Source organism: Thermobia domestica, chromosome 5 (assembly GCF_964235325.1).
Source record: "Thermobia domestica chromosome 5, izTheDome1.hap1.1, whole genome shotgun sequence".
Lineage (NCBI taxonomy): Eukaryota > Metazoa > Arthropoda > Insecta > Zygentoma > Lepismatidae > Thermobia > Thermobia domestica.
The window spans coordinates 149012796-149028978 of record NC_137458.1 but is presented as its reverse complement, the minus strand read 5'-3'; the positions used below and the strand labels follow the sequence as shown (position 1 = coordinate 149028978).

The window sequence follows — 16183 nt, the reverse complement described above, 5'->3', positions numbered from 1 at the left end:
CATTACCCACTCTTTTCTACTACCCGCCGTTTAGTGGGTTTTCTCGGGGTTCTCCTGTTTCCTCCCACTTTCTTCATTCCACCATTTCATTCATTTCTCATGGTCACCGTATCCCGTACCCTCGGTGCAGAATCGAGGGACCTTAAACTGAATATTTCATTTTATTCCAGCAAGCCCAAGGACATCGATACAAGAACAAGATAAAGATTGGATATGGAACACGAATTGCATAGTAATCTTGCTCTTGGCCTTAATTTGGTGATCACCAAGTAGCGATGAGCATATTTTCTTGCTTTCCGTATAGTATGAAAGACCATAATCAAAATCACACTTGGTCTTCATTTGTACCGATGAGGCAACTATTCTTGGCTCTTGTATAGCATGAAAGACCAGCAAGACTACGAAATGCAGGACCAAGACTTGACTGCAAGACAAAGAATAAGACGCAGTATTGATGACCAAGATCCAGGGTGCGAATTGTTTGAATTTGATTTGTTGGGCTGAAAGTGATGAAATAAAATTAGTACTTTATAATTAAATATCATACTGTATTTTTAAATTTTAAATTACAAAATTCATATTATGTATCTTCTTACGTGCAACTATATATACTGTAAAATACGTTTTAATTACCGAGAAAGAAAAATTAAATTGGCACGGGTCCCGGGATCATAAGAACCTATTTTGGAATGAAAGTTGAAGGGTTGGAAAAAATCACAGGTGTTCTCCTGTTTCCTCAACCCTTATCATTGTAGTTAAACGATTTCCTTTTGTCTCCGCCAAGAGACTCTTGCTACTGCTTTCCGAGAAGACCCTCTGCCGTCCAAGCAGGTGAGAACATTGACCTTGAATAAAAATTTCGTCACATAGAACTAAAGCAAGAAAAAAATAAATTTCTCCCACGTGGGACATTGGTATCAGTTATAAAAAGAAATAACCAAACTTCAAAAGTGCCAAATATTCATTAAGATGCATATACAAATCCCCCGCTTGATCTAGCTAGTGGTTAACGTGTAAGACTTCGGTACACGTGGTCCGGGTTTAATTCCCAATGGGAGTGCATTTTGGCGTTGAGTCAGTGTCGTGACCATAGTGCTCTCAAACGGATCGGGTTGACCCGACCCGACCCGACTCGGATCGGGTCGGGTCAACTCGGGTCGGGTTGGGTCAGTCGGTTCAACTCGGGTCGAGTTGTCGGGTCGGATCAACCGGGTCAGCTCGGGTCGAGTTGTCGGGTCGGATCAACCGGGTCAGCTCGGGTCGGCTTGTCGGGTCAGGTCAATCAGGTCGGATCACGATTCGGGTCAGTCGGGTCGGGTCAGTCAATTCTGGTCACGGGTCGGGTCGGTCTTCAAAGCTACCAGACCCTACCCGTTGAGAGCACTACTTCTAAGGATAGAAAGTATCTACAATACCCAAATTTCCTTTTCTTTGTTCAGAAAATGACAAGTTTAAAAATGCTCAAGTTGGATGTAAAATTTAGCAAACTCTCCAGTTAACAGTTAGGGAATACTTTTCGGAAACTCATCTCTAAGAAAGAAGATGGAGAAATTGAAAAAAATATATATATTAAAATTCTTGATTGCGAAAGTGCTCAATATTGAGATTTGCCTATGTTGGAGGTGTGCTCTGCTATGCACAATCTATTCATTTCATTTTCATCCATAAGTCATACATGAAGTTCGAAGGAAGACGAGCGTATGAATCGGACACGCCAATAAACAGATACAAAGAAATAGTTATTACATACTAAAAAAACAATAACGCTATGGTGTTATGTGAGACAAAATTATACAAGCTGTATTTAGCAGACAGGTATTCATCTACTGAATAAAAACAATTGTCCAATCCAATAGATACTTCTTTGCAAAAAGATTTAAATATATTTAAATATATTCATTGACTGAATGTTACGAATATCTTTAGGGAGATTATTATATAATGTTGGACCTAAACATATGGGACCGTTTTGAAACAATGCTGTACGGTGGTTTTGAATGTGGAGATTTTCCCTGTATTAAGACATTCCTCACTTTGAGGTTTAAAAATAATAATATAGAAGTACACAGTTAACGGATCAACTCTAAGTTTCTAGAACAATATAGCAGAGTGAAAACATTTTTAAAATAGAACTAACAACACGTTTGTAGGTAACGCGGACGAATTTAGAAAAGTGAAAACAAAAACAATTCCAGTTCCGTGAAATGAAAGTATTATAAAAACCGTAGACAATTCAGTCTAGGGGTGCAGAAGAATCTTTACCACTCTTGCTTCGTAGAAAAGTGACATTGGGAAGGAGTAGTTCTGTTACTGATGGCAATGGACGTAAAGGCATTGTAAGTACGCTCGCATAGAGCTCTGTTAGTGACTCTGGTGAAAAATACACATAGACAGTCCTGACATGTAAGACGAGAATGTGAACCCTTCAATTATCTTGTAAATATCATTCATTTAATAAGCTCTTTTGGTAATGGTTTATCTTATATGCACTTGGTTATATATTGTAGTAATAAATTAGTTTTCTTCATGTAAAGCCTATAAAAGTGAATTTCTAACTCTATACTACCTGCCCTAAGCCAGGACTACCATACCCTTCCCTTGCAATTTAAAGGAAATTCTCCGTATATACAAGGCACGTACGCAAACAAAGAATTACTTTTCTGCCTCGATAGTGGTGCACACGTAGGATTATTTCCATTTGAATTATTGGAACCGAATGCGCATACTTTCCATCTTCCGTCCCTTCTTCACGGTTTGTCAGACAAACCCGTCCAATTAAATCGCGCTACCATTCTCAAAATTAACTTTAATGGTCGTAATTACTCCATTCTTTTTCGGTTAGTTCCCTTCAAAAATTTCCCACCCCTTCTTTCATCACGTTTTTTGCAAGATCACCAATCAATTTTGGATTACTCACAAGGCACTTTGTCCTTGAAACATTTTGGAAAAATGCCACATACTGTAAAGGATAAAAACCCAGTTAGTATTAACATCTCGCATTTCTTTCAAAAACACTCCAAACCTCAGGTTGTATTTTTTGCGCGGCGCACTACCGTTATTCCCCCTCATTCTGTTAGATTCATACCACTGGCTACTAATGGTTATTTCCCTGATGCACAGTTTCGCCTACATACACCGATTTCTCGGAATTTAAGTAAATGTTATATGGCACATACTGTAGTTTCCACACAAAACCTTGTTCTCCCGTTAGCTAATCTCACAAACAAAAAGCAAACTATTCAGGCTCAAAATCCGGTAGTTATAGGTTCTCTCTTTTCCCAACAAGACAATGACCACAATATCCTGACTGTTAGGCAAATATATTTTCCTACAGACGAAGATGCGGCACGCAACAAAGAAAAGCGTCTTAAAGAAATTGGTCATCTCATAGATATTAGTAAATTTAAGCTGTCTCCAGACATGAATGAGGAACAACAAGCTCAAATGCGGGAATTACTCTCCGAATATGCCTTTTTATTTCAATGGGCAAGTGACCATTTTACCAAGATAGATTCTTTTGTGGCAACATTAGATTTAGAAGACAAAACTCCATTTCAGTGTAACTCTTTTGTCATTCCGCACAAATTACGTCCCAAAGCGAGAGAGTTAGTTATACAACTTTTGAACCAAGGGATTTTTGAAAAGTCGGATTCCCCCTATAAAAACAACATCCTATTTGTTTCAAAACCGAATTCTGAATCTCTTCGAGCCGTATTTGACTTGAGGGTTCTAAATGGGAAATGCCGGACTTTAGCTTCTCCATTAGAGGACATACAGGACGTTATAGATTCGCTTAGTGATTCCACCTTTTTTTCGAGTTTCGATCTCCATTCCTCTTTTCATCAGTTATCCCTTCATCCTGATGATCGCCCTGCAACAGCCTTTAGTTTAAAGGGCCTCTCTTTGCCCTTCAATCATATGCAACTCACTTCAATTCCACAGGGTTTCAAAAATTCATCTATTTTATTACAACAGGTACTGCAAACTATCTTTCGGGATTTATATACCAATAACATCACTTCGTTCGTAGATGACATGTATATTCATGCTGATTCTTTTGATCACATGATGACAGTTTTACGCGCATTTTTTCATACAGCTGCAAAACATTCTTTGCTGTTCAATATCAACAAATCAGTATTTGGCGCTAGACGGATTAAATGCTTAGGTCATATTGTGGAAAATCATACAGTCAAACCTGATCCCGAGAAAACCGCTGCCCTCGCCAATGCACCCAAACCAACCACCATCAAAGGGTTAAAAAGTTGGTTGGCTTCGGCTAATTACTTTAGGAAATTTTTCCATCACATTTCTCTCATATTAGCCCCACTTTATGAAGCTATTTCGAATGGAAATCGCAAATTGATATGGACACCTGAAAGAGACCGTGCCTTCGACCAGATGAAGCACCTCCTCACTTCCCCACCAGTGCTTGCTTTGTACTCAACAAAGAACACAGAACATATTTTAATGTGCGATTCCTCAGCCCTAGGCGTTGGCGCCGTATTGTTACAAAAAGACCTTAGCTCTAATGTCATTCAGCCCGTCTGTTATGTTTCTTCCAGGCATCCAAAAACTGTCAACCCACTCCCGATTTTTCATCAGGAATTATATGCAATTTTCTTTTCGCTTAAGAAATTAGAAAAATACCTTCTGGGAAAACATTTTACTTTGATCACTGATAACATTTCCCTTCTCGCTATTAGGAAAACTGTTATCCCACACGCAAAAATTCTCCGGTGGATCACTTATATCAACACTTTCACTTTTACAATCAAACACGTAAAAAGTCAGTCTAACGCAGTCGCCGACCTACTTAGCCGTTTTCCTCTGGACGTCTCACCAGACGCCATTGCCTTAGAACAGGATGACACTCCCGATGCCGTCCTCTTTTCCAACACCACTGATACTGACCAGACCCACCCATCCTTGGAGGACACTCCTCCTACTGTTCTAACTACAATAGGTGTCAACACTGACCTACCAAATCTCCAGCTTCAGGACCGTTTTTTTTGGCAAAATTATTACGACTCTAAATACCAAAAATGAATCAGACCCGGCCTTTCAACGTCTCACGAAACAGTACGTTCTTAAGAACAACATCTTGTACAGAAAAATGTATCGTGCCTCGCAAACCCGTTTGCTTGTCTGTATTCCGGACGCGCTAAAACCTGCTTTATTTCAGGAATACCACGGTGAACTTACTCATGTAGGCTTTAACAAACTTTACTGGATGATACGTTATAAATATTACGTACCACGCTTGAAATCTTGGTTAGCGAGTGAACTCAAATCTTGCAAACAGTGTGCAATTTTCAAACGCAATTATTTGCCCAACAACCCCAACATACAACGTTTTCCCCAAGCTCCCCTATTTTCGGTTTATAGCTTGGACTTAGCAGGGAAATTCATAGCCAGTGACCCAGAGAAATACCAATATTTCTATGCCGCAACCGAACATTGCACAGGCTTTACCATTACACAACCCATCACTACCCCAAATACTGACAATTTCATTTCCTTCATTACTAATCAAATAATCATTCCCTTTGGTGTTCCTTCCTGTATTTATACTGACCGTCAGTCAAGCCACACTTCCACTTTATCCCTGAGCTTTCTCAAATCACTCAACATTACAGTTAAGTATGGATTACCATATCAGCATTTCACACTAGGAAAAGTTGAACAACGTTTGGGCACATTGCAAACTAGTCTTAAATTTCTGTGCCAATCTAACCAAAAACTCTGGCCAAAATATTTGCCTCACGCCACTTCCGCACTTAACAAGACTCCATTAACATCTTTAGGTGTCTCATCTCATGAATTGTTATATGGAGTACCTCCTCGCCTACCCATAGATAACTTGCTACATGTTGAGAAAGAACATCTAGATTTACAGGACCGCCTTTTGGCACTGAAAGACATGAGGGATTTAGTTGAATATAGGAAGCATCAAGCATTTCTTGACTTCAAGAAAAAAGTCGAATCAAGCAAACCACCCACAGAGTTCCTACCGGACTCTCAAGTTATGATTTTGGACACATCTTCTCAGCCTGGTACTTGTAAACCACTGTCCAGAATTTATAAAGGACCTTATAGGCTCATATCAACTGTTTCTCCAAACGAAGTCCTCGTTGACATAGAGGGTAAACCCACCCTTATAGGAAAGACTCGTTTGAAACATTACGTACCACCAACAACACCTAATTCAGAGTTCGAAATGAAATATAAGCGTTTTTTGAAATCACCTAATTAAAGTTTAAGCTGGCAAAACTTCCGACTTTGTCTCTCGTTCTGCCATGACTCATATTTCAAAAGGAACTTTATTTCCAAATTCCCTGTTAGGTAGGCAACACACTTCACACAAATCTTTCTCCCGTGCAATCAGTTTCGGCCATACAATGCATTCATATCTCACCTCCCAAATCCTGATTTCATATTGAGGCATTGGGTCACTGCCCGACATACCACCTTAATCTCTTATCCCTTTTCCCCTTCCTTCCCTTCACGTACGTAACACGCCACTTAAACAATAGCGACACTGAATGTTCTCAACACACCTTTTCCTAAGCATGCAAGGAAAAGTACTTGTTTATATTCACGTATTTCCTTCCTGTATCTTAATCTTGAACAGCTGGTTCTGTTCAAAAACTTGAGCGCTCTAAGGATACATGAACGAAAACTGTTGAATACTTCATACAACTCACGCTCAATAGACATTGTTTATATCAGAATAGACACACCCACCCTTTACCATTTTCATAGCATCTTAATACAAAGCGACTAAAATCCGTTTCTTTCGATTCAAATATACGGTTACGTCGTGACCCACCCCCACGAAATACTACTCCGCCACTATGTCCTTTCCTTTCCTACGACCCCTTTGCCTTCGATACATCTGATCACTCACTAATTCAGCGTAACATACTGTTTATCTTTAAACTTAGGTGTTTACTTTATTTCCACAACAACAACAAAATAAATAAATAAAAATAAAAAGAGAATTTCTAGGTAATACGTACCATATTTCTTCTTCCGGACGGTCATAATAACATCCTGTTTATGTCCTACTCACATAAACATTAAACTTTCACCCTTGAACCTTCCTTCTACTCGCACACAATTACAGTACAAATCACCAAGAAAACACTTTCGCACAGGCATTTACCCTGAATTCTCTATGATGCAGTTTGACCTACTTATGCTAGTGGACAAAACCGCCTCTCCATACCGTTACTCTTCTACCAAAATATTTTGTTTCTGTTGAGGACCACAACAAAAGAACTACACCAGATTATAGGGACTACCATAATAATAATAATAATAATAATAATAATAATAATAATAATAATAATAAATAATAATTCACTCCTACTTCCATCCCTTTTCCTCCTTGCAGTTTATTGTGTTGTCCCTCGTTCCACAAATTTCTGCCTTCGACTCCCGATTAGCTCCAACACTTGCAATAATTATTGCCTCCTACAAACATCTTGCACTATTTTCTGTCTGTCGCCGATTACATTTTTTTTTCACCCGTGACCTTTGTCAACAGTAATTTTGTGGTGCATACATGGTATCAGACATGTCTTCTCATTATTTTTCTTTTCATCTTTCTTTCCATTTTTTTTCTTCTTTTCATATACTGAAATTTGATTATAAACAGCCTTGCCTACAACCTAACAGAGATACTCGTACACAGGCGTACTTTCATTTTTTTGATCCACGTCCTTTTTTTGAGTTCCTTTCATTCACGTCCTATTTCCTGGACCCGTGCTTCACCCGCCCTGGGACAGCCATTTCCAGAACCCAGAGGGATGCAGCCAGCAATGTCTCCAGAGATTTCCTGTTCCTAAGAGATGCAAACAGCCCTGTTCCTGAGAAATGCAGCCAGCAATGTCTCCAGAGATTTCCTGTTCCTGAGAGATGCAAACAGCCCTGTTCCTGAGAAATGCAGCCAGAAATGTCTCCAGAGATTTCCTGTTCCTGAGAGATGCAAACAGCCCTGTTCTTGAGAGATGCAGCCAGCATGCCTCCAGAGAATTCCTGTTCCTGAGAGATGCAAACAGTCTTGTTCCTGAGAAATGCAGCCAGCAATGTCTCCAGAGATTTCCTGTTCCTGAGAGATCCAAACAGCCCTGTCTCCAGAGACTTCTAGCTTCAGAGCGACGCAGCCAGCCCTGCTCCTAGTGCTCCGGTACGATATGCAACCAGCACTTCTCCACGGCATTCCAGTTTGCAGCCTTCTGCATTTTCACATGGACCTTCTTCGCATGTTAGTTTTTTTTTCATCCCATGTGTTCACACCCTTTAGTGCTTTATTTTGAGGTTTAAAAGTCACTAGTTCATAAGAACAGATGACAGACATTTTTTTGAGCCGAGGATTAAGACATTCCTCACTTTGAGGTTTAAAAATAATAATATAGAAGTACACAGTTAACGGATCAACTCTAAGTTTCTAGAACAATATAGCAGAGTGAAAACATTTTTAAAATAGAACTAACAACACGTTTGTAGGTAACGCGGACGAATTTAGAAAAGTGAAAACAAAAACAATTCCAGTTCCGTGAAATGAAAGTATTATAAAAACCGTAGACAATTCAGTCTAGGGGTGCAGAAGAATCTTTACCACTCTTGCTTCGTAGAAAAGTGACATTGGGAAGGAGTAGTTCTGTTACTGATGGCAATGGACGTAAAGGCATTGTAAGTACGCTCGCATAGAGCTCTGTTAGTGACTCTGGTGAAAAATTCACATAGACAGTCCTGACATGTAAGACGAGAATGTGAACCCTTCAATTATCTTGTAAATATCATTCATTTAATAAGCTCTTTTGGTAATGGTTTATCTTATATGCACTTGGTTATATATTGTAGTAATAAATTAGTTTTCTTCATGTAAAGCCTATAAAAGTGAATTTCTAACTCTATACTACCTGCCCTATGGCATTCAATCAATCATATTATTTTTAAAGATTTGTTAGTATCTAGTATTATGACAGTGAAAGCTTAGTTTATTGTCAAAGAATATATTAAGATTTTGGCGCGTGAAAATTAATAACTGTAATACATAAAGACACGGCAATGATAATACTTGTAGTCTTATAAAAAGGTTATTACATGGTTCGTTTACTCTCGCATTCGCTAATACCCTAACAACTTTTTTCTTTCTTTTCTTTTTTTTAATACGGAAGATTACTTCTTGAATCACTTCCCCAGAAGATAATGCCGTACATTAACAAACATTGAAAGATACCAAAATAAATGCTTCTGCAGCAATTTATATCCAAAATATTTTTAATAACTTTCAAGGCATAAAGAACATTATTAAGTTTTTGTGCTAACGACATTATGTGAATATCCCAAGTAAAGGTGTTACTTATATGAAGACCTAAGAATTTTGTTGAAGTTTCATACTTTAAGTCAGAATTCATGATTGACACATTTATGTCATGAGTATGTTTATTTCGTAAACGGTGAAAGTTCAGGGCCATCGATTTTTCTGTATTTACTTTTAAACCGCGCAGAGTAAACCACATTTGTAATTGATTGTTTATGTTTTTATTTCCTGTTGCAATATATCGTATTTTTCACCTGTAATGAGAATACTTTTATCATCTGCATATAAGGCTGACTCCCCTGAATGAATGTAGTTAGGAAGATCATTAACGTATAGCAGAAAAAGGACAAGTCCCAAAACCGATCCCTGTGGAATACCGCTTAAAACTGGGTTGAAATGTGACAAGAAATGACTGCGGGATGACCTTTATCCGTATATATTATTTCGACCGATTGAGTCTGGTTTTCCAGATAGGATTTTAACCAGTCATGTACTACCCTAACAGCACAATTACATATGCCTATCATGTTCCCTCAGGTACATGGGAATGTGTCCAGTAATCACATGGATGGCAAGTGATAGCCACAGTCTATGTCCACCCGTACGCACATGCCTGACATGTACCTGGGAACGTGTCTAGTATGTTCTAGGTATGTTCCTTATGCCGTAAGCGTCAATGAACAAAATTACTTTACCAAAATACGTTAAATCGCCTATATGCGTAATGTGTTTACATGGAGGTGAATCTAAACACTTTAGGGCTAGCCTAGGGTGGGCGCGAACCATCAATCTCTGGATAACTAACCGCGTGCTCTTCCGACTTGGCCACAGAGGCGATGAAGAAAACGTGGCTTGTAGAGGGATAAATTATTGAGGTATTTTGCATTCGGATAATCAAAGTGCTCCTTTAACTGTGTATATTCGACGATAACCGTTTGGGATCAGATAAAATCTACTCGCTATGTAATTTTATAACAAAATGACGAGTGTCTTATTTACTTTATTTCATGGTTTTTCCATATTCACTTTTAAATGATCGGCGACAGTTGCTATCTAATAAAGTTGATGCGTTTGTTGCTTCTAGTACACAATCGCTTAGAAAAAGAAGCAACAAATGCATCAAATGGGGGAGATGAATGCCTAGCACATATTGTGCTTTTAGGGTATCTGAAACAATATGTACGTAAAGGACGTACCTAGAACATAAAAGAAATATGTCCCAAGTGACGACATAAAAACAAATGACTGTTAAGAGTGCGAAACTGAGCCAGGTGTATAAATGCTATATTTGTGGTACATAGTGGCAAATATCAATTAGGTGTAACAAATACCTAAAACTGTAGGTAGCTGAAGTACGTACTTAGCACATGAATATCATATGTGCCAAGTGTCGGGTACCTAAAAAGTAGCTGGGACACCTAAATGGCACATATTGTGCTGTTAGGGTACTCCGCGTAAGCCATAGACTTTTATTTTCTCAGCATATTATGGGGTACTAAATCAAAAGCCTTTGACAAGTCCAGAAAAATGCCTAGACACTTCTTCCCATTGTCCAATGCTTCCCGTATCTGTTCAATATAATTATACATTGCTGTAGTTGTTGATTTGTTCTTTTGAAATCCATGCTGCGACGTAGAAATAATGTTGTGCTTGGAAAGAAAAGCAACAATTTGGTTAAGTATTGCAGATTCAAATATCTTTGAGAAAGGAGAATGTATTGAGATTGGTCTAAAATTATCTGTTTTTACGCCTTTCCTACGTAGAGGTGTAATTTTTGCATGTTTTAATCTGTCAGGAAATTCAAAGAGCTGAAAAGACAAATTTATTATGTAATATAACGGTCTTACTAAATGAATACTACTACTTTTTACTATGGACATTTGTATTTCATCTAGTCAAGTGGACCATTATTTTTAGATCGTTTAATTATTGTTAAATTTCATTTTCCGACACTGGACGGAGAAACATTGAGTTATTTATTTTGTTAAACAATAACTGCTCTGAAGGAGGCTGACTATTTTGACCCATAGTTTTCTGAATATTCGTAAAGTGATTGTTGAAAAGATTGGCAATAATAAGATCTATTCATTTAATATATATATATATATATATATATATATATATATATATATATATATATATATATATATATATATATATATTATGAATATATATTTCATGGGGAACAGGAGGAAATTTCTACAATATTCAAATTTCCGGTTTTATACTTAACATCTTTCTGTACGAAGGAAAAAAATGAAATCTTTCAGTTTTACGTCCCACGAATTATACCGGTTAGGCTAAAGGAGACGGTGATGATGAGAAATGAATGAAATGGTGGAATGAAGAGTGGGAGGAAACGGGAGAACCCCGAGGAAACCCACGAGCACGGTGTTTACCCACCACAAAGTCCACACGGCGCGAGCTGGGATCGAACCAGGGACCCCAAGCACCGGAGGTGAACGCTCTACCACTGAGCCACCGCACCTCCTTCCTGTACGAAGGATGGACACTTTTGTTAGTGTTGATAAAATTTAGCAACTATGTATTTTCTTACTCAATGATTCCCATTGCCTGCAGTAGTCATTGCATTTTTCAGTAATAGTTTGTTAGTATTTTCTTACTCAATGATTTACCTTGAGACGAATATTCGGACCCAAGAGGAACGGGAATGGGGAATGGCGGAAACTTCATAACGAAGATCTACATAATTTATATGGTTTACCCAACATTGTGAGGGTCGTCAAGTCTAGGAGGCTTAGGTGGGCGGGTCATGTAGCTAGAATGGAAGAAAGTAGAAACTCTTTCAAAGTCTTGACTGGAAGACCAATCGGAAAACGGCCATTCGGGAGATCTAGGCGCAGATGGGAGGAAAATATTAAGATGGATCTCGCAGAGATTGGAATACAAAGTAGAAACTGGATGCAGTTAGCTAAGGATAGAAGTCAGTGGAGAGCTTGCCTACAGTAATTTCATTTTTCCGACAGTTTTTCAGTAGACTTGCAGTAGTAGTTTCACCGTTTCCGTTAGTAATTACATAATTCATTAAAATATATGTACATCGTCTTTCTATATTGCTTTCTGTTCAAGAGTAACATTAGACTCTACTGTATTGGAGTTTAGACTGCTTTTCAGCATCGAGGTTATATATGACCTGGACATATTGTTTAATGTAGAATCCGAACCCAATTCGTTCCCGCTGGGAATCAAATATGGATCTCTCATGCCGGAGTAAGCGTTAGACAAGAGGAACTGTGATGTTTATTATGTTCTACTGGACTACATTCCATAGCTCTGATATATACATTTATGAACTTCTTGCATTCTCACACGAATGCTCTTTGTCAGTAAAATGAAATTATTTACAAAATGAAGGTTGCCTAGTCAGGATTCAAACTTATGTTAAAAATAGACATCAGCATGCGAATCCATTACCTTATCCACTAGAATAAGATCGCATGACTATTAATATTTTCCGTTTGTTTCTGTTACCATTCTGTTGACAGTGTACTTTCCACAGGCTTTATAATCTCGTATCATATAGTATGCCAGTTTTTTTTTTAATCTTCTTTTCCAGGCAACCTGATAGGAAACTCCCCTTCCTCCCACCACTCTCCAGTACGGAGGGGAAATCAAGCCGTAGACCTTCACAGGGAGGGAAGCTTTTCTAATAAACAAAATCGTGTACACACTAAATTCGTACGTCAATTCGCTCGCACCTGATGGCGAGAAAGCACTGACTGCTGTTTTTACCTGTCAACCCCAAATAACAAACAATTACTGTTTTTAATTGTTGTCTTTAAGAAAAGTATTTTTTACTATTTATGTATTAAAGTTTTGGCTTTAGTCCTATTTATTAAATTGCATTTCTAGAAATAAGAACTAATTCGTTATAAAGTTAATTTCCATCATTGTTTCACTTAAGAATCGGGAGAGAAAGCAAACCAATCCTGTCGACATTCTGTCTTTATTTACAATTTCAAGGAAGGTAATCTTCTGGCTGTCTGAGTATCGAGTGCGCAGACTATCGACCTGTGCAAATATTGTATGAATTTAGCGTGTGTGGTAACTATATTATATATAGTGTCGTGTGAAATTAGTGCATATTAAATTGTATTCTGTATCCATTATGTTTTGTATAGTTTATATTATCTGAAACAAATTTTAGTGCATATTAAATTGTAAATAATTGCGTATTTAGTGCTTTGTGAAGCGACAATTCATGATGCTTGCAGTAGTTCTGCGATAAAACATGAGCCCGGGACAGCGTTACGAAGTGGTGAGAAGAGTTGCATTTTGAATATCTTCCATGCTTTAAGAGAACAACACCCTAATTTAACTGTTGAAGAATTCGCCGACATGACTGGGAAACAGACAAGTGTAGGAAAGGCAACTGTTTATAGAAGTAGGCGGGAGGCTAAATTTAATGAAAATAAATTAAGAAGTCCCAAAAATACGCGTACAAGTATTTCCCCTCTCGGAAAACTATGACGACTTCACGAAATCGGCAATTCGATCAAAGGTACATCAGGTCTTTTCCCGTAATGAATTGCCAACGTTAAATAAAATTCTGATAGCTATAAATACCGATGATGAACTGCCCTGCTTTTCTCACTCAACTCTCCATAGACTGTTGAAAATAATGAAATTCAAGTATGTATAGCACCCATTAATTGCATTGACCTCCAGACAAGAGTTCTGTGAGAACTAAAAACTTTTGTTGGGGCCATGGTGGCTCCGTGGTACAGCGTTCACCTCTGGGGCATAAGGCCCTGGTTCGATCCCAGCTCGTGCTTAGTGGGCTTTGTGGTGGACAAGCACTGTTTTTGCAGATTTTCTCGGAGTTCTCCTGTTTCCTCCTACTTTTTTCTTTGCACTGTTTCATTCATTCTCGTCATCACAGTCTCCTTTAGCCTACCCGGCATAACTGCGATACGTAAAACTCAAAGATTTAATTTCATTTCCAAACATCTGTTACTCTCCCTCCCCCTCAACGGTCGTCAGGACTGTTGACAACTCCGTTTTTATTAAAATAGTCAAGTAACAATTCAAAAATCAATTTCCTCTATTATCAATTGGCTAAACTCAAGGCCAACGAAAGGGCTGGGTGAGGATTGCAACCACACAAGGCGCCAAATTTTAGGGGATTTTAGGGGCGTCAAATTCACTGTGATGGTTAAGCTCCAATATTATAATTTTGCTTGAAACGACAGACTCAGACATGGGCCTGTTCAAATTACGTAGCATCTTCAGTTACTATTTCGTGTCAGGCTTCAATCAATCTGGGATTGTTTTTCTAAGTCCACCATAACAAATTTTCCCCCTTAATAAACTCAGAAGACTTCAATGTTGATGAATCTTGTATGTATGATGTTTTACCGTAAATTTATCGCCGCGTATTAATAAACAACAAACAAAAAAAGATACTTTGCCACCATCACATCAGGTGTACGTACGAAGAGAAAAACGTAGGAAAATGATTTCATTGAAAAATAATCAATAGAAACCAGGGCATTTGCCTGAGTTGAGGCGCCCGGGGCGAGACGCATTTATTCACTATTATCAGTGTGTATACATTTGGTTATTTTTCTTCTGGTTCTTTTTAATGTAAGAACACATGTATATAAGAGAGGAAACAAGAAGTGTATTATTATTATTATTATTATTATTATTATTATTATTATTATTATTATTATTATTATTATTTCAGGTTCTTAACGCACTGATAATTTACCCATACATATTGTACTTGGTTTCCGATTTTATATTATAAAATTCATGTATCAAAGCAGTAAATACCAATTCAATTACCAACCCTGACATCCCTTGCCATTCCAACATTATGTCATAACCCCGACTGCCAAAAAAGAAGGAAAATAAACAATACAACTGTTCAATAAAATTTCCATTAAAATGACACATGTGCTACTTACTCACTAATGCAGGTAAATGTCATTAAGTGTTTTAAAATACTCAATGTTATTATGAAAGTTGTAATTTATTATTTAGGCCTAGACATATTTAAATACACTCTATACCTCCGTGTGCGGGGGCTGATGGTGGAAGACGGAACACCAACATTCACCTGTACTTGAGCGTGGTGGGGGGAAAAACTTCTTCTTTTTCCTATCCTTTTATGTGAAACAGAGAATAGTTACTTGGAGGCAATATCCAGATGGTCTATTTCTATTATAGAATACGCACATTGCTCTAACAGAATGGAAGGAAAATCGATTTCACTTATATGGAGATCCGAGGGATGTAAGGATCTAGGTGCAACTTTTTGGACAGTCTCCAGAAGGCTTTCCCACATTTTTGTGACTAGAAAAGTACCACTCACACTCGCTTATACTTCAATTTCTAGAAAGAAGTAGACTATTCTGTAAAATAAAAAGATAAGGTGGATAATTCTATGTAACATAGAATAAAATCTCCTGTGAGACTAAAGATTCAAATCCCTGAGCCAGCCATCCTGGCTAAAGAATACTTTATAAAGGTAACCAGGGAAGTTCTGTTGCTTTTTCACCCACCACCTTCGAACACCGATATGTCACCTAAGACGTACCTGGAAGATCAAACATAGTTCCCATCAACATCGATGACCTTCAGCCAATGTTGTCGAAGGCCATTGATTCCATAGCGGTAGAACTTGATGGGCCGTGAAGCGAAGAAGGTATCAAGTGCATTTTTGCACCTCTACTGGGGATTTGAACTGGCGTCCTCTAAGGTGGTTGTCCAAGGAGTGGAACAGCTGATAATCGGGCGGTGCAATGTCCGGGGAGTATGGCGGAAGAAATAGTGTTTGCGATCCAAGGCATAGAATGGTGTCCCAGGCCATCCTAGCCAAGT

The 16183-nt window shown here is 38.2% G+C and overlaps 1 protein-coding gene across 1 annotated transcript; it reads left to right on the top strand.

Moving 5' to 3' along the window:
- Positions 1 to 5116: 5116 nt before the first annotated feature.
- On the top strand, positions 5117 to 6256 carry LOC145685273 (uncharacterized). Its single transcript, XM_081757640.1, has one exon. It carries the CDS (start codon positions 5117 to 5119, stop codon positions 6254 to 6256), a length of 1140 nt encoding a protein of 379 aa, XP_081613766.1.
- Positions 6257 to 16183: the final 9927 nt, after the last annotated feature.